The 24,395-nt window shown below is 49.9% G+C and overlaps 1 protein-coding gene across 2 annotated transcripts in view; it reads left to right on the top strand.

Moving 5' to 3' along the window:
- Positions 1-2,029: 2,029 nt before the first annotated feature.
- The window catches only part of Nrg (Neuroglian), a 31,740-nt gene continuing 9,374 nt past the window's right edge, over positions 2,030-24,395 (top strand). Inside the window, exons 1-5 of one of the 2 annotated variants that reach the window (XM_089552153.1) lie at positions 2,030-2,107; positions 6,929-8,191; positions 13,394-13,704; positions 15,415-15,658; positions 18,599-19,887. In XM_089552153.1, coding sequence (XP_089408279.1) covers positions 6,934-8,191; positions 13,394-13,704; positions 15,415-15,658; positions 18,599-19,887 — 3,102 coding nt within the window. In that variant the 5' untranslated portion in view covers positions 2,030-2,107; positions 6,929-6,933. Of the gene's footprint in view, positions 2,108-2,128; positions 2,287-6,928; positions 8,192-13,393; positions 13,705-15,414; positions 15,659-18,598; positions 19,888-24,395 lie in introns of those variants that run through there. The other variant, XM_089552152.1, reaches the window with a different exon arrangement.

Consider the following 24,395-nt stretch of genomic DNA (forward strand, 5'->3'; position numbering starts at 1 on the left):
TGCTAAAATGCGATTACTCTTGGAGCTGCGGCTCAACAAAATTTGGCTTTTTCGGCCAGTTACGTGCACTGGAGGGGTTGCTTTGCCTACATGCTTTCGAAAGCGCATGCATTTTCCCGCGATGCAGCCATATATTTTGTCTAGCCACAGCACAGCGGCGAGGGTAATAGCGTTTTCGAAATTCTAAAAACTTATATGGCTATTACTAACTACAGGCTTCAAATCTCTAATTGCAGCTAGCCGCCTAAATCTACTATTTAAAAAGTTAATTATTCAAAATTAGTTAACCAGCTTACTGTTCAAAGACGATTCATATTCGAACGACGATATTCGACGATATTCGAAGACGATTCAATGGTTTTCTGGTGTCCGCCAACACTAGTAATACTATCCCGCAGAAGATAAAATATTATCCCAAAAAGCCTATTTTTGTAAATTATTATTGAAAATTATTTTTGAAAAACGCTTAATTTGTAACCCTACAGGAATGTAGAAAAGTACTATTAAGAGCATTAATAAAGTTTAAACAAAATAAAAAAATAACATTGTTGTAATGTTTCCGTGCTGGTAGACAGAGAGAGAAAGAGACCTGTCGATTCTTCGGATTTTTAATTTCCCGACGCCAGTTCAAATTTTTCTTTTGTTCATTCATTTGCAGCAATAAATGCGAAGGCATACAGGCTTCGAGTGACAAATGTCGGTGACACAAAACGAGTCACTTCTGGAGTAACTCTACGCTATCCTCGAGTAAACTTATCCACGGGAGGCAGTTACTGCCTTTGAATGGTTGCTGCTCTTTTCCTTTCCTTACAATTTAAAATTTCGATGCAATTTCCCCAGAGCAGCTGCATGTTTGGCCGCTGTAAGAACACTGGAGCGAGCCGACAACTCAGTGTCAATAACGGAGTGATTACATCGTCAAGAATTTATACAACGTCACCTCGCCTCACTTTCCCACGACTTCGGAACTCGCCGAGTGAGTCAAGCGCTGTGTGGAGCATGTCTAGACTCCAAGCACGTCCCCTTGCGCCACTCTGCTGCTTTTAATAAGATGGCCTGGCCGACGGCCAAACGTCGTGCCCCAGACGCCGCCTCGACCTTCGCTAGAGGCAGCCTATTTCACTAATAATTAACCACGGGCTTTGTCACGAGCGTGGCACGCTACCATTCAAATGCCTTGAGTCAAAAACATGGCAAAAGCCAGTGCAAAAGCAGACAGCGTGTGGGGCTTCAGTCTTGTATAGCAGTTTAGTGCGACAAACACGTCTACTGAACGCACAAGCGCCGAACTGAAGTTTACTTTCCGCAGAGCGGCGCTGCAAGCAGCAGTGGGGCTAAGTTTGAGATTTTCCTATGCGAACAGCCATATCCTTAACAAATACAGCGAACTTACTCATAAAAAAAGAGAGAAAATGATAGCTGGCAACGTCAAGCCCTCTCCTCGCCATATGTTTGAGGTTACATTAAAAGTTTTCTTCGCGTCCGCAATGATAAAACGTTCCTTGGTCGCTCACTTAACGGAGCCAGAGTACTGCCACAAGTAGCAAAAACTGCGGTGCCTGAAGCGCGAATTCCCTTCATCGTCTTTTATGAGCTTTAAACTTTTTTTATTCCTCCTCTCGTGTGTTGTAAAGCGATATCGTTTTCGATTTGATGTTGCAGATGGTGTGCAGGACTAGTACCATTGCGGGACTCTGCTAGTACCATCAGGACTAATATCGCCAGCGAACGGGTGTTGTTTCCCGCGATTTGCACACGCAACAGTAGAGTACAATGCAAACTGGGTGCTAAAAATTCACGGATACCCGAATACCGAAAAACCTACCTGCGTCGCCTGCCGTTTGGTACATGCGATCCGCGGAAAACATCACCCGATGGGAGCGCCATTGTTTCTTCTTGCACATGTCAATGCGGAAGTTAAAAACGGCGCGAAGGCGTAGGACGACTATATATTTTGCAACCCGCGGCTTAAGCTTCAAAGCGCATGCGCGATGGCACCGCCCATTGTTTTGCGTGATGTCATCGCTTCTTGACTTTCTACGTCACCGATCTCGTTGGTGTTGTCGTGTGTGCGTCTGTCGGTACCCACGGCGGCGCGCGAAAGAAGGTGTGTATGTGAGTGTTGCCCGCGTTTCGCTGGCAACGATTCTGTGTCTGGGGGGGACGACGCCGACCGTTCGCAAGTTGTCGTCGGCGCCGTGTGTGTGTCTGTGCGTGTGCTGTGTGGAACGCTGAGGAGAGCGCCCGCGAGCTCTCTGGGACCGGGCACTCCCAGGTTCAAGCTAGGTCCGATCCCTTTTCTCGTTTGCTCGCTTTCGCCGTGGCATCCGTTGAAGCCGCACGATCGGGACCCGGACTTGTCGCGCGACCGGTGCCAAAACGAGTCTGGTTCGCTTAGGCCTAGCCTTGCAGGCGCCTATCCGGGCGTTCGTTGGTGTCTGCGGCAGGCGGGGGCACCGTGTTGCCGGCGCTTGAACCGTGCCACGGAGCTAGCAACCGCGCGCTTGACGAGGCGTCGGCGACCCCGCCGGTGCGTTGTCCGGGCGAGCGGTGAGCGGAGTGCTCGGGGCGTGGCCCTCGGCACGACGGGACTGCCTCCGCTTACAGCTATCTGACCCCGTGTCACACTGGTTGCCGTTGCCGATTCGTCGATCGCGGGCAATATATGCTGTCTCCTGTCGCGTGCAGTCACGACATGCATGCCGTCGCTGACAGCAGCGTGGTTTCGAGAGAAGCGCTCATGTAAGTACGCGGTTGCTGGGGCTAACCGGCGAAATCTGTAAAGTCCGACCGAGCCCACCACAGTCGCTAGCCCCTTCTTTTCCGTCCTGCCGCGCGGTTCGCGGAAGGAGCCTAGGCCAGGGTCAGTGCCGCGGACACCAGGGGCGCGATTACGAGTTGCTCAAAATCGTCTCAATCGGAAAGTGTCTCAAAAAGTGTCTCATTTGCCCCGTTCCTATTGGTCGGTCGTGACCAGCGGCCATATTGGTTTTTTGCGTCACCGGCCGACGTCAGAAGTGCGCCAGAAGTGGTGACGTTGCTTGCCTAATTATGCGAGCCGATTGAGACGATTTTTTGAGACTAGAACGGGCGATCTCAAACCGCTCGAGACAGAAAATGGCGGTTGTTTACATGGCCGGTGGCCGCGCGAGCAACGGTGTAAGAGGGTGCATGAAGACGGTTTTGACGTGCCGGACGAGTTGTTTCGACGTTTTGACATAGGAAGGAGCATAATGGCTGTGCGACAACTCGCCGTTGAACTTGGAGGTATGCGGGTGAGTGCGCGGTCAGTGGAGCGGCAAGTGCCTGTGCGCGCCTTCGCCGCCGGTGGGTTTCAAGACACCGTAGGAAATGAAGTAAACGTCGGCGTAGCCCAACCGACTGTGCAAGTGTTTGCGGTGAGTTGCGGAGACCACTGTCAAAGTTAAGTCGCAGAAGGTGCGCGCTTTCCGACGAGACCCCCCAAGACAAGGCGGCGGCGAAGGAGGACTTCCTTCGCATAAACTTTCGCCACCGCAGTATCCCCGGCGGCGTCATCCGAATGAACGGAACGGCAACAACACCAACACGAATGTCAAGTGCTTAACCCGAAGCGGGCGGCATGTGTTGGTTACGAGGCGTCGTGAGTGATTGTTGGCGCAGTGACCGGGCGCGTGCCGGCCTTAATTCCCGCAGTGAGATTGCAAGCTCCCAGCAGCTGCACCGGTCTGCTCCCGTGTGTCGGCAGTTGCTGCAGTGTGATTATTCATGGTCGCCGGGTATTTTCTGAACAAAAATAAATATAATCACGCATCGCCCTTGGAGCACATTTGCCATCGATAGCAGCAAGGTGAGTTCACACTGGCGAGTCGCGGAGGTCGCGCGACAGGCTTAAATCGATTTATTACGCTCCCTCCCCGCTTTACATGTGCTTCGCAAACCGTAACTAATTGACCGAAATCGGTCGCCTAGAATACTAGCGCGACGATTGCAACTCGCCAGTGTGAACTTGCCTTGAAGCTGCCTTCGCCGGTTTTCGAGCCAAGCGCTCCTTCCAAATTGTTCTCGGCAGACTCGTAGCAATCACTGCCTTTAAACAGATTTTTCCGCGCACTTAAGACGTCTGCGCAGTACTTTGATTCTGCGTAATGTGTAAAAAAAAGAGGACAGCCGTCGAATCAGCTGATTTTTTTTCTGGCTGCCATGTTTACGATGGCTGAATATGTGCGTGGAGGGATAAGGCTGAATCGGTTGAATCAGGCGGCAGCTCACGCCGCCTAGCCGCCGCTACCGACGCTTTTCCAGCGTCAGCGCACCCTCGCGGCAGCAAAAGTGACTGAAGAGCAAACTTAATTGCAAAATTGAGGACGCTTCTTCTTTTGCTTCATGTCGTTGAGTTTGAAACATAGTTTGTTAGCGAAATAAAACATTCTTCAAATTATTAACGGCGTGTTTACAGCAAAACTTTAGTATACGGTCCCTTATTGCGCAACTAAATGCTTCCTGGGTGGAACCCTACTATTAGACACCACAACCTCGCTGCTAATTGGTTGATTCCGCGGTCAACAACTCGCGGTGTCGTCATTTTGACGTCAGAGTCTCAAAATTGAGACGATTTCTCGTAATCGCGCCCCAGACTGCTAAGCTCGGGCCGTTTATATGCAATGCCAGCGCTCCCATGCGCGTCGCTAGCGCGGCTCTTTTAAGCCGTCTCGTGCCTCGATTCTTGTCCGGGAGCTGCGAAATCGTGCAGGAAGTCCGGATCGTTGGCGAGCTCCGATCGGCGTCGTTGGTAGCATCATACCTGAAAGAAAGATCGTGTTGTGTGTCGCAACGTCGATCCGCGTCGGCGGTTGCTACGGGCGCGTTTTGACATATGTAGTTGCGTGGCCATCTGAATTTAGCTCAGTCGTGATGGTCGCCGTTATTGGTGTGCCCCGGTTTCCACTCTTTGTCGCGTTTGCAACCGCGCTTCGAAATGCGTGTGAAACTTTTCTATGGTACGTAGGTGGGCTGCGTGGATGTTGCGGTGCTCTTTTCGTCGTTTCCACCACAGTGCTGTGGTGTGCGAAGCACGATCCTTTGAATTTGGTTCCCATGTGGTGGTGTGCTGAATCTCAACCTTCAGTGTTGTAGCCTTTCATTGCATGCACAGTGGCCATGTGTTTTCCGTCTGCTATTATCAAAAGTTCATGCTTAAGGTTGTGAATTAACTGAACTGATACTGAACTGGAGACTTATAGGCTATTCCATTATACTGTTCCATAGTTGCATTTCTCTTAGTATCCAATCCGATCTTATGGGTGGCACAAAAGTGAGATGTTGCTTGACTAGGTCGGTTAGTGCATGCTGTATGAGAGAACTGATTCTGCATATTGTGCTTGCTAGTTTTTCATGCTACTGTTAAGTACTCCTAAACTATGACCAGTAGCATTATAGCCAGTATGCTGGAGTTCTGCCAGCCCACATCGCCTTTGGATTACTTCGGCAAACCATGCCCGTTCTTTTTTATAGTTTTAATTTAATTTCATGAGAACTGTGCTACAGCACTGTTAACCCCAAAACAGTGAATGCAGCTAACTCTCAAGTATGTACATGTAACCAAAAACGTACCTGTGAGCTCATCATGCCACATATTTAGAACAGAGAGCTATATACGTCATGAAATTCAATACCCGATTCTTGTGGTCACATATTACAGTTTGCACGATTATAAAATGTTGTGAAATAGAATGTGGCTTCCATTGTGCAAATCCTCACGGTCATTTGCAAACAGTTAACTTTATTTGAGTGAAGAGGGCAGGACTGGTACTGTTAATACACCTGGGTCTGTATAATAGTTCTTTCTGTATTTGATTCAGTTTTTGAATTTCCCATCTTTCGCCACTGGCTGTTGCAAAGCCATGCCCAGAGCTTCAGCCAATAACGAAGAGCGAACGTGAGGCATGGCCTTGCTTCAGTCTATGGTGAAGGGTGGGAAATTAAAAAAAAAACAGAATGGAATTAGTTCCAGGACTGTCATGTTTTATTGATCAAGGCTTGTGTTCTGTACTGACAACTGACGTCATTACCTGTGGGAGTACAGCACTTTAAATAGTTTGAAAACTTAACAAACACAAAAGCTTCAATTTGAGCTATTTAAAGTTATGATGATTCTGTTGATACTGGTGTAGGTGCAGAACCCCTGCTGGCACATTCTGCTGGTCACTGGTACGTTCGTGTACGTCTTAGGGTTTAGCAAAATTGCATTATGTGGCAGTGAATCTTGTCAGCCTAAAAAGAGCACATATGCATATTAGTGGGTATTGGTCACCTTTCCAGAAGGTAGTTGTAAGATGTTGTCTCAAGGTAGGCACCTAGGAAACGCAATGAGCACTACGGCATTAGTTGTGATAAATTTTGGTGGGCATCTTGTAAGGCATCACTCTAGAGTTAGTCAGGGAGATATTCTATGCACATGGTCCTGTTTGCCTTTTGAAAACAAATTGTTAGCCACACAACTGCAGAAAGTAAAAGGCTTTGAGATGAAATGAAAAAGATGTGTGCCTGGATTTGGTCTGAGTGTAAGAGAGTTGTCAGGGCATGCTCGGGATAAGTTAAATACCATTTTCTGTATTATTTCCTAGTTCCAAGCAGGGCCACTGATAAGTGTTGCTTTCTTTTCCTGTGGCTTGCCTTTTGCTTTTAATAAAAGCATGTGAAGGTAGCCATGTCACCCTGTTTTTATTTAACCGATTTGTTGATGCACGCTTTCACATCACATTTGCAGATTGCACTTTTCCGAAAGAATGAGTTTGCATGAACAAAGCTGGTGTCGCTATTGGCTGGAAAAATAGTTCGCTGAAGGGTTATTCATGTAATTTGGACTACGAAAATCTGGAGGGGCATTTGTCGTGGATTCGACATCTCCTCTTTGCGTAGGCCATCATGCCATGATTTTGACTTGCAGGAGGGATGGCGCTCGGACCAGCACTGCTGCTGCTGCTAGGTGCAGTGGTGGCGGGTGCGACGGTACCCTCTCCACCCACCATGGTGAAACAACCCAAGCACGAACAACTGTACCAGGTGTCCCAATCTCAGGATGAGTTGGACAAGCCCTTCCTGCTTGAGTGCGAGGCCCAGGGCAACCCTGAGCCCACCTACGAATGGACCAAGAACAACAAGGAGTTCGACTACGTGTCCTACGACAAGCGTATCTCCCAGCAGCCCCGGCGTGGCACACTCGTCTTCACCAAGCCGGATGACGTGGACGAAGGACTGTATCAGTGCCGTGCGACCAACTTGCACGGCACGTCCGTGTCTAACTCAGTCTTTCTGCGCAAGGCCGAGCTCAACAACTTTGCCGAGGAAACCACCAAGGAGGTGTACGTGGTGGAGGGTGATCCACTGTCGCTCGACTGCAACCCTCCCACGGGTTACCCGCGCCCAAACATCTTCTGGCTCATTCAGTATTCGAGCGGAGCCCTTCGCAATGTCAACTCATCGCGGATCACGGCTGATCCCGAGGGCGACCTCCACTTCTCACGCGTCGAGTTGGGTGACGCACTTTCGGATGCCGTGTACACGTGCAGCGCCACATCAGTGTTCCGGCGCGAGTATAAGATCGGCAACAAGATCCAGCTGAGGGTTGAGCCGACGTCGAGCGCGGGGAAGGCAGAGCACGCACCCGAGAAGCAGTATCTGTCGCCCCCAAATCTGGTCGCGCTCCGGGGCCACGAACTGAAACTGTACTGTATCTACGGCGGGACACCGCTGCCCCAGATTTCGTGGACAAAGCGGGGCGCGAGCCCCATGTCACGGCGCTTCACGTACACCAACTACGGCAAGACGCTGGAAATCCGGTCGGTGAGCTTTGAGGACGAGGGCACTTACGAGTGCCAGGCAAACAACGGCGTGGGCGTGGCCCAGACACACGCTATGAACGTCAAAGTGGAGGCAGCTCCATACTGGCTGCATGTGCCGGACAACACCAATGCGGCCGAGGAAGAGAATGTGAGCTTCGAATGTGTGGCCACGGGCATCCCGGAGCCCAAGCTGCAGTGGTTTGTGAATGGTGTGCCTATTGAGAAGGCCGAGCCCAACCAGCGTCGCAAGGTCGAGGGGCCCGTTCTCACGATTGAGTCCCTCACCAAGCACGACACGGCTGTCTACCAGTGCAACGCTTCCAACCCTCACGGATACGCTTTCCGCGACTTCTACCTTAACGTGCTTGGTAAGTGCAAGGCTCCTTCTTCCTTTGTACTTGCTACCTTGTTGACAGTGTCCTTTTGAGTTACAAGGAAGGCACCTAAGTGAGATGGTTCCTGATAGAACCACAAGTACAGAAAAATGAAAGAAGAAACAAATGTATCAACAGAATCACTCTCTGCTTGTTGTACAAAAATGAGTGATTGTGGTGTTTGTGCTCGTTTAATTTGGTACATATCATGCAATACAAGACACTTTAACTCAGCACTGCTATCCGTTGTTTCCTTGCACCTTTCATATTGTTTTTCGCGGTGTTTCGCCACGTGTAGCCCTCGCTGCTATTCATTTTCACTTAAATCTCAGGCTTTTGCGGCTACATTTTAGCAAGGGCCATGCACTTAACCCTGTGACGCCCAGTGTATCAAATATGATGCACTGCCAAGGGCGTCCGCAGAATTTTTTGCAGGGGGGTGCCCCATTGGTTGTTGCCGGAGTTGGGGGGGGGGTGTATGTTCATAGCAGAAAGGCACTATTTGCGGATTAAATTGATTTATTTATATATAACTAAAAAATAAGTGAAATACACACATGAAAAAAAATTACAAACAGCAAATTAAAGCCCGTACGTAGAAAACCAGCGAAAAGGACGCATTCACAAGGAGGAGAAGTACACAGGTCAACGCTGGAAACGCAACTGAAAATTCTTTACTTGGTGGATCGCCAACATTAAAGCGTGGCTAGTAGAGATAGATTGGAGTTTATCAACGAAAAAAATATTTAAAGTTAATAAAAAATGCAAAAAGATACTGTTACTTGTGGAGAAGAGTGCTCAGTCTTGCTGCATACGGGTTCTCGACTCACCCGGATTGATGACCAGAACACACCACAATATGTTCACAAACACGCAACTACAATCACTCAGTCAGTCTTCCTTGAACAGCAGCTGTAGGCGCCTCGGATTTTTCTGGGCGAATTGCGTGATTACACGGGTGATAAATTCATTTCTGTGCTTCATTACACGCTCTCGGTGAACACTCATCATACACATTGATTGGAAAAACGGTTGAACGCGTACGTTGAAAACAAAAGATGACTATATATACAACGAAAAGTTATTTACAAGATAAATGCACGCTCGCAGCTTCATACACCTCGCTCCATCTTGCTCGCGCATCCGCACAGTCGAGCAACCGCACACACACTGCTCGCCGCTCGTCGTTTTCTCGTCCGCTGTCTTGGTTGTTCTCAGCTTCGTTGACAACCGGCCACTAAAAACACCGAAGCACAAACACAGAGGCGCGCACACGTGCAAGGGCTTACTTGCCGCAATATCCCCGCATGCACATTTTGGGGGTGAAAAGAACGCCGAGCGACTTCCGAGCGGGAGGGACACTCGCCACTCCGGTCGGAAAATTTGTTTTTGTGTTTTTATGGGGTTCAGAGCCCCAAAACGACTCAGGCTATTCGGGACGGAGTAGTACTGAGTTCCGGATAATGTCGACCACCTGGGTCTCTTTACCATGCACTGACATCGCACAGTACATGGGCGCTGTTGTGATTTGAGGCCCAGCCAGAGGTGACAGGCGAGCCAGGCAGGCGCCATCGGGCTGCGTTGACCAAAGGCGCTGGTTTTCGGAGAAGACTCATGGAACGCTGGTGTGGGGGCGCCTCTGGAGACTGCGTCACCGTGAACAAAAGCAGATAATCCCCTTTGCCGAAGATTCTGAAAGCGGCGCTTCTACCGAACTGCGCTCTCCCGTGGATGGGAGGAGACGGCGAGCGGCGGCGGCGCCAACTCATCGCCCGCTTGCCCCTGAGCAGCCCGACAAAGCGGGGGTGGACACGGCTGATTTGTCCTTCCCTCCTGAAGAATTAATCGGTGGCCGGCGTACGAACATATCCTGATTATAGCGAGCGACGAAGGCGAAAACAAGATGCCCTGTGCACTGTCTGCCTCCCTGTCGCTATCTCTCTAGAGATCAAAGAAACAGACACCCATCTCAAGACTGCTCGAAACACATGCTCGCCGGTGCCGCTGTATTTCTGCAACAGGTCGCCCTTTAGTAGAGCTAACGATGGCGTGGTTTGAAAACGGCGGAACGCCGCGCGCCCGTACGCGGCGTTTCGCAGATGTGACCCAAAGTGTGGAAGAGGGGCTGCTTTCACCCTTTTGGCTGAGCGCACCACCGCCCCTGGCGTGGGCCATCACTCACGGTTCGAGAGAGTGATTTTCCAGGGGGGTGCAGCCGCCCCCCCTTGCCCCCCCCTCCGGACGCCCATGTGCACTGCGTAAAAATGTGAATCATTTTAATTGCTGCTCACATCAGTATGTGAATTGCTAGCATATTTGAAGTAACGGTCTCCTCCAACATATTTACCAATGCAAGGCCGATTTGTAAGCTGCGAGAGATACAGGAGATCTGCTGCAAGATAAATTGGTGCAAAAGCTGATCCCAAGGGCAGAACAGCCTGATATTTATGGCTGTAATACTGCATAAGTAGGAAATGAAGATGCTTTGGATTTTGCTCCCGATTTACTGTACACACCTGGACATTTGTGCGCAGTTTTATTGGCCTTTGGCATTCGGAAATTATCAAATTTACCTAAAGTTAGTTATTCTGTAACCACCTTTCCCTTAATAAATCTTCCGGTTTTTTCCACCTCTGCAGTTAAGAGACGTTATAGGTATGACGTCCTGGAAATTCATATCTTTCATCCGACGTTTTGAATGGGCTATATTTTTTGTGCTCAAATTTGGGTACCGTCTGGCTACTAGTGCACATTTAGGGTATAGTTAGGGGGGTAGCGTGTTAGTCTGGCTTCTCGCTTTCAAAACATACTGTTCAAGCTTGGCCTGTTTAAAATTAAGCACTGTCACAAATAAATGGCCTAAAAGTGGTTTAAAATGATAAGCTGACAGAAAACATCCCTCTAGAAAAAAGCACAAGATGTCGGCTACTTTTTGTGTGGTGTCTTCAGCCTTGTGCGCAGGAAAACTAAGTTTTCTGGAAGGTTTATTTTTGGGTTCAAGGTGAGTTTAATCCACTGTTTAAGAAATCTGTTCATGGTACATGATTTGGGTAATATTGGGTTTTATCCGAAACGAAGGGGTCTGAAGCTATAACGTCTGCATAAGCATATACGAGCACTGGTGTGTATGAGGTTCAATGTGCTTGGCTCATTGGTTGTCAGGTTAGAGTAGCGCATATTTCACCGAAAAAAAACTTGTACTTACTTTGAATATTTAAAAAAGAGTCAATGTTGTTGATCTGTTGTGCTGGCTACTGTATGCTCAGATTCGAGTGCTACGTTGCGTTGCACTGTTTTTCATCATTTTAGGCTATTGCGGAAATGAGCGATATCACTTGCCACTTTTGGCATGTATCTATCGGGTCTGCGGCTCAGTCGTACATGTCTAGTACGGTTGGGCCACAGACATCTGGGGACACTCTGCAATGTACTCCTATTGATTCACACTTAATTCGAGCCCTCGGTTTATCCGAACTCGCATTTTTTATCCGTAGGCATTAGGCATATGAAAAGGGCCCCCTTAGTTCAATGTCCTTATAACGTAAGCAGATTTGCGGTCCCTTCAAACACGAAGGGGACTATAGACAACTAGAAGGACTATTGACCACTCATTTTAGTTGCATATTTTCTTGTCTGTAATGATTCATAAACCATTAGAATACAGGTACAATACAAGTAACGCACAGGGACAAGGAATACAAGTAACCTGATATTAGCCTGCGACTGCTTATTAACTTAGCATTCAATTTCATCTTGCATGCTATTTCGGTTTCACCAGCTGAAGGCTGGCTTTGACGTATAGGAAGTGTTTAAGTTATAAGAAGCATGAAAAAAAGCATTATAACTGGTGATACATCATGCATTGTGATTCCAGCTGTTGAATCTGCTGGCTTAGTTGTTGTAGTGAATTAAAACTATGTCTTAGTGATTACATTCCAGTTTTTTTTTTATGCCTCACGTGACCTAAACACTTCTTGGACTTCACAGCCATTGTTCTGTTGATGAACCCGAAACTAAAACAGCATCAAAAAAAACTTCAGTTATAAATTACTTAGTACTCGTTGAAGAATACCCGGAAAGGTGATCGACATATACTGTTGTCTAATGCACCATTTGAAAGAAAAAAACGCCCAAGCAAAAATTTGGCCTCGATTCACCTTTAAGACTCACCCATATTGGCAGCAAGTCAGTGACGTCATATTTAGTATAGTATTTAGTTTAGTGTTTAGTATAGTTTAGTATAGTGTCAGCTTTTTAGTTACTAAACACTAAACTAAATACTATACTAAATATGATGTCACTGACTTGCTGCCAATACGGGTGACTTAACGGTGAATAGACATCGAATTTTTTGCTTGCGCGTTTTCTTCTTTCAAATGGTGCATTAGAGCAGGGGTTCTCAAACTGGGTTCCGCGGAACACAGGGGTTCGGCGGGCTGTCTTCTTGTGTTCCGCGAGAACCCTCACTGGCCCTGACCCGGCAGCTGATATAAGACTGGCTCTGAGTGCTGCTGAGCCACGCTTTGACTTGCTCTCAAAAGGGAAGCAGTACCACCCATCACATTAGTATTTGTATTAATCGGTGCAATAAACATTTAACTTTTGCAACTCTCTCTTTGCAAAAATGCACTCGACAACATTGCTGGTAAGTGAAAGCGGAGTGGGAGGGGGGTTCCCTGGAACTTATTGAAGGCTTTTGGGGTTCCTCCAAGCAAAAAAGTTTGAGAACCCCTGCATTAGACAATAGTATGTGTCGATTCCCCCCCCCCCCCCCCCCACCTGGGTATTCTTCTACGAGTACTAAATAATTTATAACTGAAGTTTTTCTTGATGCTGTTTTAGTTTCGGGTTCATCAACAGAACAATGGCTGTGACTGTAACGTCCAAGAAGTGTTTAGGTCACGTGAGGCATAAAAAAAATGGAATGTAATCACTAAGGCATAGTTTTAATTCACTACAACAATTATGCCAGCGGATTCAAGAGCTGGAATCACAACGAATGATGTACCACCTGTCATTGGTGCCATGTGGCTTTACCAGGGTTCCTTCATGGAAGAAGTTACGAGGAAACTACTTTGCAGGATGCCAACTGCTAAGCATTCCATGATTGCAGCCGCTTTCACTGATGAGGTAGATTGGTGGTTTGTGTTTCCCTGTTTGGAAACCCTGAGCTTTTTGCCGTGCGTGTTTCTGCAGCGCTTCCACCGACCATCACGGAGGCACCCGAGCAGCTGACACTGGCCGTAGTGACGTCACAGGTGACCCTGCGCTGCCGCGTGTTTGGGGCACCGCGGCCGGAGGTCAAGTGGATGAAGGAGGCCCAAGAGCTGACGGGAGGTCGTTACCACGTCCTCGACTCGGGCGACCTGCAGATAAACGACCTGCTAGTCACTGACCAGGGCGAATACACCTGCTATGCGAGCAACAAGTTTGGTGACGCCTCGGCCTCCGGTTCGCTGGAGGTCAAGGGCAAGACGCGCATCACGAACCCGCCGGAGAACTACGAGGTGAGCGGGTTTGTTCTCTTGCTTTGCCTGCATTTACACTCGAGTGCGCTCGTGCGATAGAAGCTGTAGCTCTGCAATGTAAACCAAGATGTGTACATGCCAAGAAGCAGAGTAAAGTTTGCATTTAGAAATCTCAGTGATCTCTTCAAGCAACATGCTAGTGTTCTGTTCCGCTTGCTCCTAAAAATAAATCAGTTTTCAAGGTTCTTTTATGTGGAAAAAGACAAGTTCCTCAGCCCCAATTCTTCATGTTCAGTGTCATGCGTCGTCGGTTGGTAGGACCGTTAGTTTGGACTAACAGTCAAAAGAAATCATTTCGCTTGTTTCATTGTCTTGTTCTTAATGTTTTGGTCACCTTTTTGCAAAACACTGTTCACTTAGGTCACATTGAGCATGTTACTGACTGTAAGGATTGCGGCGTATATGCGGCAGCAACTATGGTTTAATGCGCCACGGTTGTAGTAGTGCGAAAGCACCGCGAACAGATCTGCTTCGCTGGCCACTGAGTAGGCTACCGCCGCAGCCGAACACAACTCGTGTTAAACTGCCACACACACTCGTGCTGTGCATTGCACATCGTCTTCTTCATCAACCAATACTACTATCGAACGAATATTTGCGCTTTGAGCTATGTGGCAGTAGAGACAAGAGAGATGTGCGCTGCATGCGTTGGTGTGGATAGCGTTATGGCAGAAAAATGGCACTAGAGCAATATGTGATGACAATGACAGCATTGCTGCAGAAAAACGACTTTGGAGCATAGGCTGCTGGCATGCATTGGGTAAATTGGCATTGACGATGAAAAAGTTCAGGGTCAGTGGACACCTCAGTCGTGCTTTCAGGTACGTAGCGGCGGTGTCCACCTGCTTAAACTATGCTTTCACACAATATTTCGTGCTTAGCAATTATAAACTGCCGGCCATTTTTTCTTCTTTCTTTTCTGCACTTGTATGCGCGAGTGGAGGGTCACATACCTGCATTTTGTGAGTTAGCCAGACAGCCTTCCCCCCACTCAGATAATCGCGAAGTCCTTTGCTACAATCTTTGCATGCCAGCAAGGCGCCGTTCCCATGGGCCCTTCCAATCCCCCTTTTCTCCGCAAAAGCAGTGAGCAAGGAATGCAAAATGAGAGGTGGTGACTACCCTGAATGATCAGTTATTCTGACGCCACCTTGAGGTCGTCGTGATATCGCGGAAACTTGAAAGACACGGTTTAGTGCATTGTTGAAAAAGAAAAACAAAGATGCTTCCTGGTACCATTAACTGCTTTGATGTCTAGGAGTAGGACAGTAGTGATAACCTATTGGGAGAACATCACCATCTTGGGTGAGGGAGGTACTTGGTCTTAAATCCGAGCATTTCCATTCGTTGGTTTCCTAAAGAGTACAGGCATCCCCTGTGTGGCGCTTGGCCTTGCCAGGGACAGAACACTTATTGCAGCACTGTGAGCGCACATCGGGGCTGCTCACAGATGCGTGCTGGCAAAAAAATAAAAATAAATAAAGCTGCAGATTTAGCGTGGCGACGTAAGATTAGAACAGAATGGACAGTATTGGCCGCTGTTGCACTGCACCAGGTTGCTGTACCTTTTTTTCTAGCAAAGCAGAGGAAGCCTCTGGGAGGAGAATGCAGTGACTTCAATGAGCGGCAGTTGTAGGCTCCTGTGGCTTTGTCACATTTTTCGTTCAAGCGGCCCCATGTTTACTGCAGGTGGCGGCAGACAAGAGTGCGACGTTCCGGTGCAACGCGGAGGCGGACCCGAGTCTGGAGCTGCGCATCGAGTGGCTGTTCAACGGCCAGCTTGTGGACCCCGAGGCGGATGCACGCATGGTGCAGGCCGGCGACAACTCGCTCACCATCACACGCACCATCGAGCTCGACTCGGGCATCTACACTTGCGTGGCCCGCACTGACCTCGACAGCGACCGCGCGCAAGCCACCCTCACCGTCCAGGGTGAGTGAGTCATGCTGCACGAGTGATCATTCTGAGGTTGTGTACCTCTGGGCGGTTTCTTTTGGTGATCCTTTCAGCTTTGCACTGACACTTTGGACTCCGCCACCGCAGCGTTTCTCTGCCGTCCTCTCAGACAGAGCAGAAATTTCGCTAGGAATTGATGACCTTCCTACATGAAAAGTGGATGCTGTGTGCTCACAGTTCATCCATCTGGCTTTGTTAGTGTCTGCATTCAAGATATGGGCTTTCGGAATAAATGTGCACTTACAGTTAAACCTCGCTGTAACGAGCTTTGATGTTTTGAAGTCCTCAATCTAATGAATTCTGGTTTTTATAACTTCATGTTCATAGGACACCATGTATTTTTACCTTTAGTATAACGAAGTAGAGTTTGCCGCACTGTCAACGCGACGAAATTTGATAGCTTGATCGAAACGAACCTGAGGAAAGATTGTGTTGTGGGCTCGAGTGCTAGAGTTCAGGCCTTCTGTTCCCTTTTATACTGAAGCTGCATATATGCCACAAACCATACATAATGCTGAACGGAAAGTTACAGTAAAACCCCGTTAATACGTAGTTCGCGGGAACGCGGGAATAGTACGCACTATCCGGTGGTACACCTGAACCAACTAATAAAAATTTGCCATTATTCACGCCCCAAAAGAGAAGAAATTCAGGCACAGTAAATATCCAACAAATACACGTACGTACGTGCACTTTATTCTTGTGCCGCCGACCAGAAATCGGTCATCTTCAGTTGCCGCCGTGGCGGCCGTGCGGCGACAACAGCAGTCTCAAAATTGGAGAGACTGGGGGCAAGCTTTTCCATGAGGCCCCTCTTCTCGGCGAACGCCCTCATTACCGCCAATGCTTGCGAAGCTTCCGCTACAGTGGGGCTAAAATCTTCGGTTGGCAATTCGTCGCCGCTGTCCTCATTCTCAGCGTCTTCCTCACCACCTTGGGGTGGTGCAACTGCGGCGACTATCTCGCTGTTCGACCAGCCTGGAGTGGTTGCAACGTCGCTGTCGACCTCACAGAACATTTCGAAGTTCACAGCCTCCGCACCACCCTGTCGTTCCAACACCTCCGTTTGTAGGGTGTCGCAGTCATCGGCGGGAGCGCAGACTTCGGAATCGCTTGCGCTTACTATGAATTTTGCGCGCGCAAAGCAGTTCTGTATTGTTACAGGATCAACCTGCTGCCACGAGAACACTAGGAGGTGCACCGCACCTAGCAGATCAATTAAGTACGTCTTCCCGCTTTCCATCGCCAGGAGCATTCTGCGTAGGAGGTTCTTCCTGTAGTGGTGCTTGGCCGAACGAATGATGCCTTGGTCGAGAGGCTGTGCAAGTGCCGTGGTGTTGGGTGGCAAGAAGAAGAGCTTGATTGCACCCAAGTTTGTTAACTCCGAATGGCAGGACGCGTTGTCAAGCACGAGCAGGATTTTTCTTTTTTCTGCCATGAAACACCGATCCAAAAGCCGGATGTACTCTTCAAAAAGCTTGGCAGTCATCCAGGCTTTCTGGTTGCTCCTGTAAATAACCCCCGAGGGCAATCGACCGCCTTTGAAGCACCTTGGATTGGCGTATCTTCCAATGACGAGGAGTGGCAGCTTCTGGCTCCCGGTCATGTTGACCGCAAAAGCAACTGATACTCTTTCTTTCGAAAGCTTGCCACCGGTGCAGTGTTCCCCCTTGAACGCCAGCGTCCTGTTGGGCAGAAGTCGGTAAAAAAGCGCCGACTCGTCCAAGTTGAAAACGTCTTCTGTGGCGTAGCTGGTCAGCTCTTGTTGAAGTAACCCATTCTGCCATTCTTCGGCACCCTCTTTGTCCGCGTGTGCTGCCTCTCCGCACACCACCCGCGAACTTATGCTGTAGCGTGCTTTAAAACGGGCCAACCAACCGTTACTGCACGAAAAGTCTTTGCAGTTGAGCTGGGCCGCAAACACTTCCGCTTTTTCGGCGAGGAGAGGTCCGGTGACAGGCAGGTTTTCTGACCTTGCTTTTTTCAGCCACAGCACTAAAGCTTCTTCCACTTCCGGAAAAGCTGATCCCCTCAAGCGGCACCTCTTCATATTCGATAGGGCCCCGCTTTTCAACTTCTCCCGAGCATTCCAAATGCCGCAGACCGTTGTTAACGGCAAGTCCCACGCACGCGCTTGTGCACTTTTCGTAGTTCCATTTTGAATTGAACGAATAATGTCCAACTTCTCCTTAACTGTTAGCACGCGATACTTCGGTCGCGTAGGCTTCGGCATGGTGCCCACCGTTCGCGTGCACACGGAACAAAGACGCGCTTTGCCTAACTGCAACACATCTACAACACGTCACGCGCGCTGCGAGGTTTCCTCGAGGTGTAGCGAGATCACATGACATGGGTAGAGTGGGGGGTGATGGTGATGGTTACTGCGATAGGGCTGGCGACGATGCATTCGCGCGCAAGAACGCAGAAGCGGCCGACGCTTCTCGGGCTCCCCATTGACATGGACATCGCCGCGCTCGTCGGGACATGGCCGAAATGGCCGCAGTGTTGAATCGCCAGCGGTTTGCACGTTGACAATGCTCTTCGGAAAGGCGGAAAACGTTTTGCGTAATAGCATGGCGCCAGCCAAATCGCGACGGCAAGTACGCATTAAGCGGTAGGCAGTTCATGGGCTACTATGTTTTAAGCGGTCAGCCAATACATTGGTTTCAATGGTGGCTACGCCGGGGAATTCACACAACTACATTTTAACCGCAACTACTTGGTAAGCGGGTACGTATTAATGAGGTTTTACTGTAGCTGCATAATATGAATAATGAGATTGGTGTCTTGTAAGCCGTCCACAGAATACTGCATGAAAACACAACCAGTGACTATTCATGCTGTATTGCCATTTGTCTGCATAGCATTCCTTGTTGTCACACGACTGAGGTGTTCCACCTCCCCTTGCGCTTGCAGATGTGCCCAATCCACCACAGATGGTGCGCGTCGAGTGTGACAGCCTCATGGCCCTGGTGGAGTGGAAGCCCACCGGCGACCGGAGAGCCCCCATCCTCTCCTACTCGATCCAGTACAACACCTCGTTCAGCCCCGACACTTGGGAGGACGCCTTTGTGAACATACCAGCACCGGACACCAAGTTCAAGGTGTCCATGAGTCCCTGGGCCAACTACACGTTCCGGGTTGTGGCTCGCAACAAGATCGGGCCCTCGCTGCCCTCCGGGGCATCGTCGAGGTGCTCGACTCCTGAAGACGTGCCACACAAGAACCCCGACCGCGTCATGGGCCGCGGGGACCGCTTCGACAACCTGCTCATTACCTGGACACCGATGCCTCCCATAGAGCACAACGCGCCGGGCTTCTTCTACAAGGTGCTCTGGAAGCGCGACGACATCCCCGACGCCACGTGGAGCTCGCGGATAATCGAAGACTGGAAGCAGAACAAGCATGTTGAGTATGGCCAGCCGACGTTCAAGCCATACCGTATTAAGGTGGAGGCACACAACCGGCGCGGTCAGGCGCACACGGCTGCCACCGAGGTCATTGGCTACTCGGGTGAAAACGTGCCGCTGGCATCGCCGCAGGACTTCAAGCTGGCGCAGGTGGTCGACGCCCGGTCGGCCAACTTCACGTGGAGTCCCGTGAGCCCCGAGTCGGTGCGGGGCCACTTCCGCGGCTACAAGATCCAGACGTGGACGCCCGACGAGGGCGAGGAGAAATTGAGGGAGGTGGTGGTGCCGGCCAATGTGACCACGGCCCTCGTCAGTCTGTTCCGGCCGTTTTCACGCAACCTGGTCCACGTGCTTGTGTTCAATGACATGTACAACGGGCCACCTTCGGACAGCATCGAGTTCATGACACCAGAGGGCACTCCGGGGCCGGTTGCGTCGTTCGAGGGTATTCCGATGGGGTCGACGGGTGTCTATCTCCTGTGGAAGAGGCCGCTCGAGACCAATGGGGTGCTCACCGGATACCACATCTACTACGAGGAGGTGCGAGGCACCCAGCTGGGGCCCAAGATGGAGCGCCAGCCCCCCGTGCGTGACCCACTGGAGTCACGTGCCAAGCTGGCGGGCCTCAAGCCGCGCACTAAGTACCGCATCACCATCCAGGCAGCTACGGCGCAGGGCCAGGGCGACCCCTACTTCATCGAGCTGGAGACGGCGGACCAGTCGGAACGTGTCCCGGACATGCCAGACTTCACGTGGGCTTACCTGCCAGACCAAGACGGGCATGCTGCTGTGCAGGTAAGGACCACTATTGTTGTGTGTAGGAAACATTTCGTTTTGTGATAAAATCGTTAGGCTAAGGAAGAAAAAGAAAGATTCAAATGAGCATGCCGTTGTGCAAATCACACTGTGACAAACAGTGTATGAGAATAAAAAAATAATAATATTGAAATAATAAAATGCTAGAAAAGGGCGTGCTGCTGGGCAGGTACAACCAGTGCTCAATGTGTCCATTTCTTTTTTGTTGGTTGTTAAAGCTGCTTACTTCACATTTTGGAAGAAGGCAAAATTTTCACTTGCAAGCTACAGAATTAATGACGAATTCGGCAAACTGTAGCTGTATAGTTCCTTCTCACCATTACTGATGTACCAGTCTCATGGGTTCTAGTGCAAATTCATAGTGTCATTATAGTTTTCACTTGTAAGTGTGTTTGTACTCTGTTTCATACATATTGTGCAGTGCTGCCAAATCTGTGGTTGGATACAACTCAAAAACAAAAAGGCAGATGCCTCTCAAAGGAGCCCCTCCAGTTAGTGGCGTCGACCGGTTTTCTCCCTTGACCGATTTGCCCCTCTCCCCTCGAACCGATCCCCTTTTGCCTGTGTGAAATCGAAGGGGGTGCCAAATGAATGGGGAATAACCACAGCTTAATCGGATTAACAGTGGTGTTACGAAAATCGGTGAACGCCATTGGCATCTGCCGCTTTGTTTTGGAGTTGTGTCCAACTACACATAGCGGACCTCCTCGCTCTGGCTATGTCCGCGCTCGAAAGGCAGTTCAGCAAACGTCCAAAGTGCAGACAAGCACTTTTTATTGTGACAAAGTCAGGTACCACAAGTGGCAGTGTCCTGCGCTTCGTTTTACCTCTTTTCATGTTTCTGTCTTGCCCCTTGCCGAGACCTTGAGAAGTAAGAGTGACATGCCACGCAGTTACCGTATATACTCTTGTAAGAGCTGCACTCCCAACTTGGCAGAGAAAAAAAAAAGTCAGCCAGAAGAACTGCTTCATGTGTGCATAATTTTGCCCGTGCAGTACGTTACGCTTCAAGCTGATAGACGATAACTGTCTGCACGACCACGCACGAGTCATCCCGCACGCCGAACTCCACCTGAAACCACCACGAGCATCTGGTGCTGAAGCGCTACTAACTCATCTTGTGTGCTCGGCGTTCACGCCAGAAGGGACAAAAACATTGTGCTGAGCAAAAAACGTGAATGGGATGCACTCACGCTAACGGTGCATTTCTTTGCGGCGACGTACCACCTGTCGGGCTTGGGCAGCGTAGTAGCGCGCCATTCGCCTAGTGGCTAGGCCTACCTTGCGTCACATCACAGTCATAGCGAAAGTGCTTTGAATCTAGTCACGGTTTGCTATGAAAGATCTAATCTTGTTATCAGTTTACTGTCACACAATAACCTCAAGTTAAAATGAACATATAGCCAATTTCCGGAAGGCCTTCGATAGCGAAGTGGCGTGGAAAAGCGGACCAGGCGAACGCCACCTCACATGACGGCTGTGGGTCGCATGCGTGGTGCGCCACTCTGAACTATCGGTCATTCGAGCCCGTAAAAACTGCGGGGGAAAAAAAAAGTCGGCAAAGACACTTGAGATTGCTTATGTGTGAAAAGGCGTAAGGCTGCCCGCTCACTTTGTGAATGCTGTCGCCGTGCGCTGTGGCGTGATGGGACGCGATGCCACACCTGGCAATTCAAACAGACAAGCATGCATGCACACAGAGAGAGAGAGAGAGACGGGTTTTCGCTCAATGGGGCAAGTAAAAGTAAGGCTTAGGCTTTAAAAGTGCAGTCTTTATACGAGTGTTTACGGAATCGCTTTCTATCCGTCTCCAGTGTTTTTTAGTGTATTTTGTGTGTGTATTGCGGGGACGCCGCCCCCGTCATACGGCGATGGATGTGGATCCTCCTGGGCATCCGACCAGACTGCCGGCTCCTTCCTCGAGTTCTTCGAGGAAGCGTTGCAGCCTTCCCAGTGACCCCGACAGCGAGGATACCATAGAGTACTTCAGCGAGGACAGTACCGAAGGTGAATTTGAGACATACCTGAGCCGCAGGACCAAAAGAAGACTATTAAGAGCCAGCTCCTCATCAAGCCAGTCCACGGTGAAGACAACTGGCCAAGCATCGAAGCATACTATTCTCATCCTGCCTGCGCATCGATCCCACAACATGAGGCGGCTTAACAGGCAAGCTGTCTCAATGCAACTTGAGGCCCTTGTGCCGAACGAAATTAAAGACGTTCGCGTGAACTCGCGCAAAAACGTTGTTGCTGTTGACGTCCATCATGCGCCAGCACTCGAATCACTGCGGGCCATCACTGAACTCGGAGGCATGTCGGTCCGTACAGTTATCCCGCTCGGTGAGGACGTTTCTTCTGGCGTCATCTATGACGTCGATGAGACGATCACGCAAGAAGATCTGCCCATACTTGTGAAGCCAGGAAACGAAGGCACCGTGATTCTCCGAGTCTCACGTCTTGGGAAATCTCGCTGTGTCAAGATTGTCTTCAAAGGCGACAGCCTTCCGTCACATGTGAAGGTAGGCCTTTTTCGTCACGCAGTACGGCCATTCATACCAAAGCCCCTACAATGCACCAATTGTATGAAACTGGGCCATGTTAGCGGAGTCTGCGGCAACGCGAGTGTGTGTTCCCGGTGTGCCGAGCCTCATGATTCTGAGACATGCACAGCACAAATTCTCAGGTGTTCAAACTGCAACGGTCCCCATGACGCCTCATCTAGAGACTGCCCGCGGCTAAAAGAAGAGCGTGCTGTCCTAAGACAAATGGTCCGAGACAACTCGACGCACCGCGAAGCCGCCGCGATTGTTCGCAAGAGACGTGCCCGACGCAAGAGGAAATCCAGACAGGCTACTGCCGATGACAGCTGCAACGACGCACTGTTGGTGCCTCCTGCTCACCCTCCTCCACCTCCTGTTCCTCCTCGCCCCAGTGTGCTCCGTCCACCCTCTGTGGACAAGGGTGGCCAGATGTCATCAGGTTCCGATCCTTGGCCAGCGCTTCCGCCATTATGTCCTCCCGAGGCCCCTCCACGTAAGCTCCCATCGCTGAGCACGTCGGCCGCTGCAGACGGGCTCCCGGAGCAAGACCGCCAAACCCTTGTGATTTTAAAGACCGTGGTCAACGCAATTCGACCTCTCCTACAGGCTCTGCAATCCCCAACTGCTCGAAGCGTTTTACTAGTGCTGGACTCCCTGGGTTCAGCACTTCAAGGACTTTAATCCATAATGGCTGGCCACCTCCCCATCTTTCGTGAGGAAGTCAGAGGCGCCACGATCTTCCAATGGAACGCAAGAGGTCTGAGGTCGCGAATGCCAAGTCTTCGTCCTTACGTATTCACTAACTACTTCCCGATATTGGTAATCTGCGAGCCCAAATTATCAGAAGCAATCAGGCTCTCCGGGTACGAATCTTTTTTCGCCCCTACATGCGGGGAGCGCAGCCAAGTCTTGGTATACCTCCGCACTGACATGACGTATGTTTGCTGCCCAGTTCCACCTCACAATGACAATCAATACGCGTGTTTCTTAATCAAGACAAAAACGCTAGAATTCACACTGATTGCAGCATATGTGTCACCCTCCTCTCAATTAGACTGCGAAAGGCTAAAGGCGATCATGGAAGAAACCCGTGCTTCTTGGATCATTACTGGTGATTTTAACGCCCACCATTTGCTATGGGGAAGCACCAGGATTAACGCCAAAGGAAGGCATCTGGCGTTATTTGCTTCCGACAATGATCTGTATGTTATGAATGACGGCAGTCCTACATACCTGCGCGGCTGTCACTACAGCAGCTGCCTGGACCTGACATTAGTTTCAAGGTCGTTGCACCGGAATGTTCGCTGGTTTTGTGATGTGGAGACCCATGGAAGTGACCACATTCCTACCTACCTCAAAATAAACGGCCTTGGTGCGTCCACCCCAGCCCAAATCGCGCGAATCGACTGGGCAGTATTTCGAAAACATATGGAGGAGACGAGCAAAGAAGCCCTCACTGGCAGGCTGGAGCACACTATAGCTAATGCTATGAACGCTGCGAGAAGTCACATCACGTCCTCAAGAATACGCAGTGATTTCGATATTGAACTAGAACGTCTGCGTGCTCTTCGGCGGCGAGCAGAAAAGCGATACAGACGAACCAAGTGCTTAAATGATCTACGGGAGGCGAGACGTACGCAGAAAAAAATCAAACGAAGATTGGATCAGCTGGCGAACCAGCGCTGGAGGTCCTTTTGTCAGCACTTGGATCCCCGCAAGCCCATGTCCCTCATATGGCGTACTGTGCGGGGCCTCCGTACGCTTCCGCAACAAAGACAACCATTCTATGCGTTGGCTGTCTATCAAGATCGACAGCAGTCTGAGGTAGCAACGGACTACTGCAGGAAAATTGCTGGTGTACCAACTGCTTCGAGTTCCCGGCGTGTTCCTCCTGCCTCACGGGTCTCAGCCATGGATGTCCTTTTTTCTCGCGAGGAACTCGACGCT

This window comes from Amblyomma mixtum, chromosome 7 (assembly GCF_055824585.1).
Source record: "Amblyomma mixtum isolate Tamu chromosome 7, ASM5582458v1, whole genome shotgun sequence".
Lineage (NCBI taxonomy): Eukaryota > Metazoa > Arthropoda > Arachnida > Ixodida > Ixodidae > Amblyomma > Amblyomma mixtum.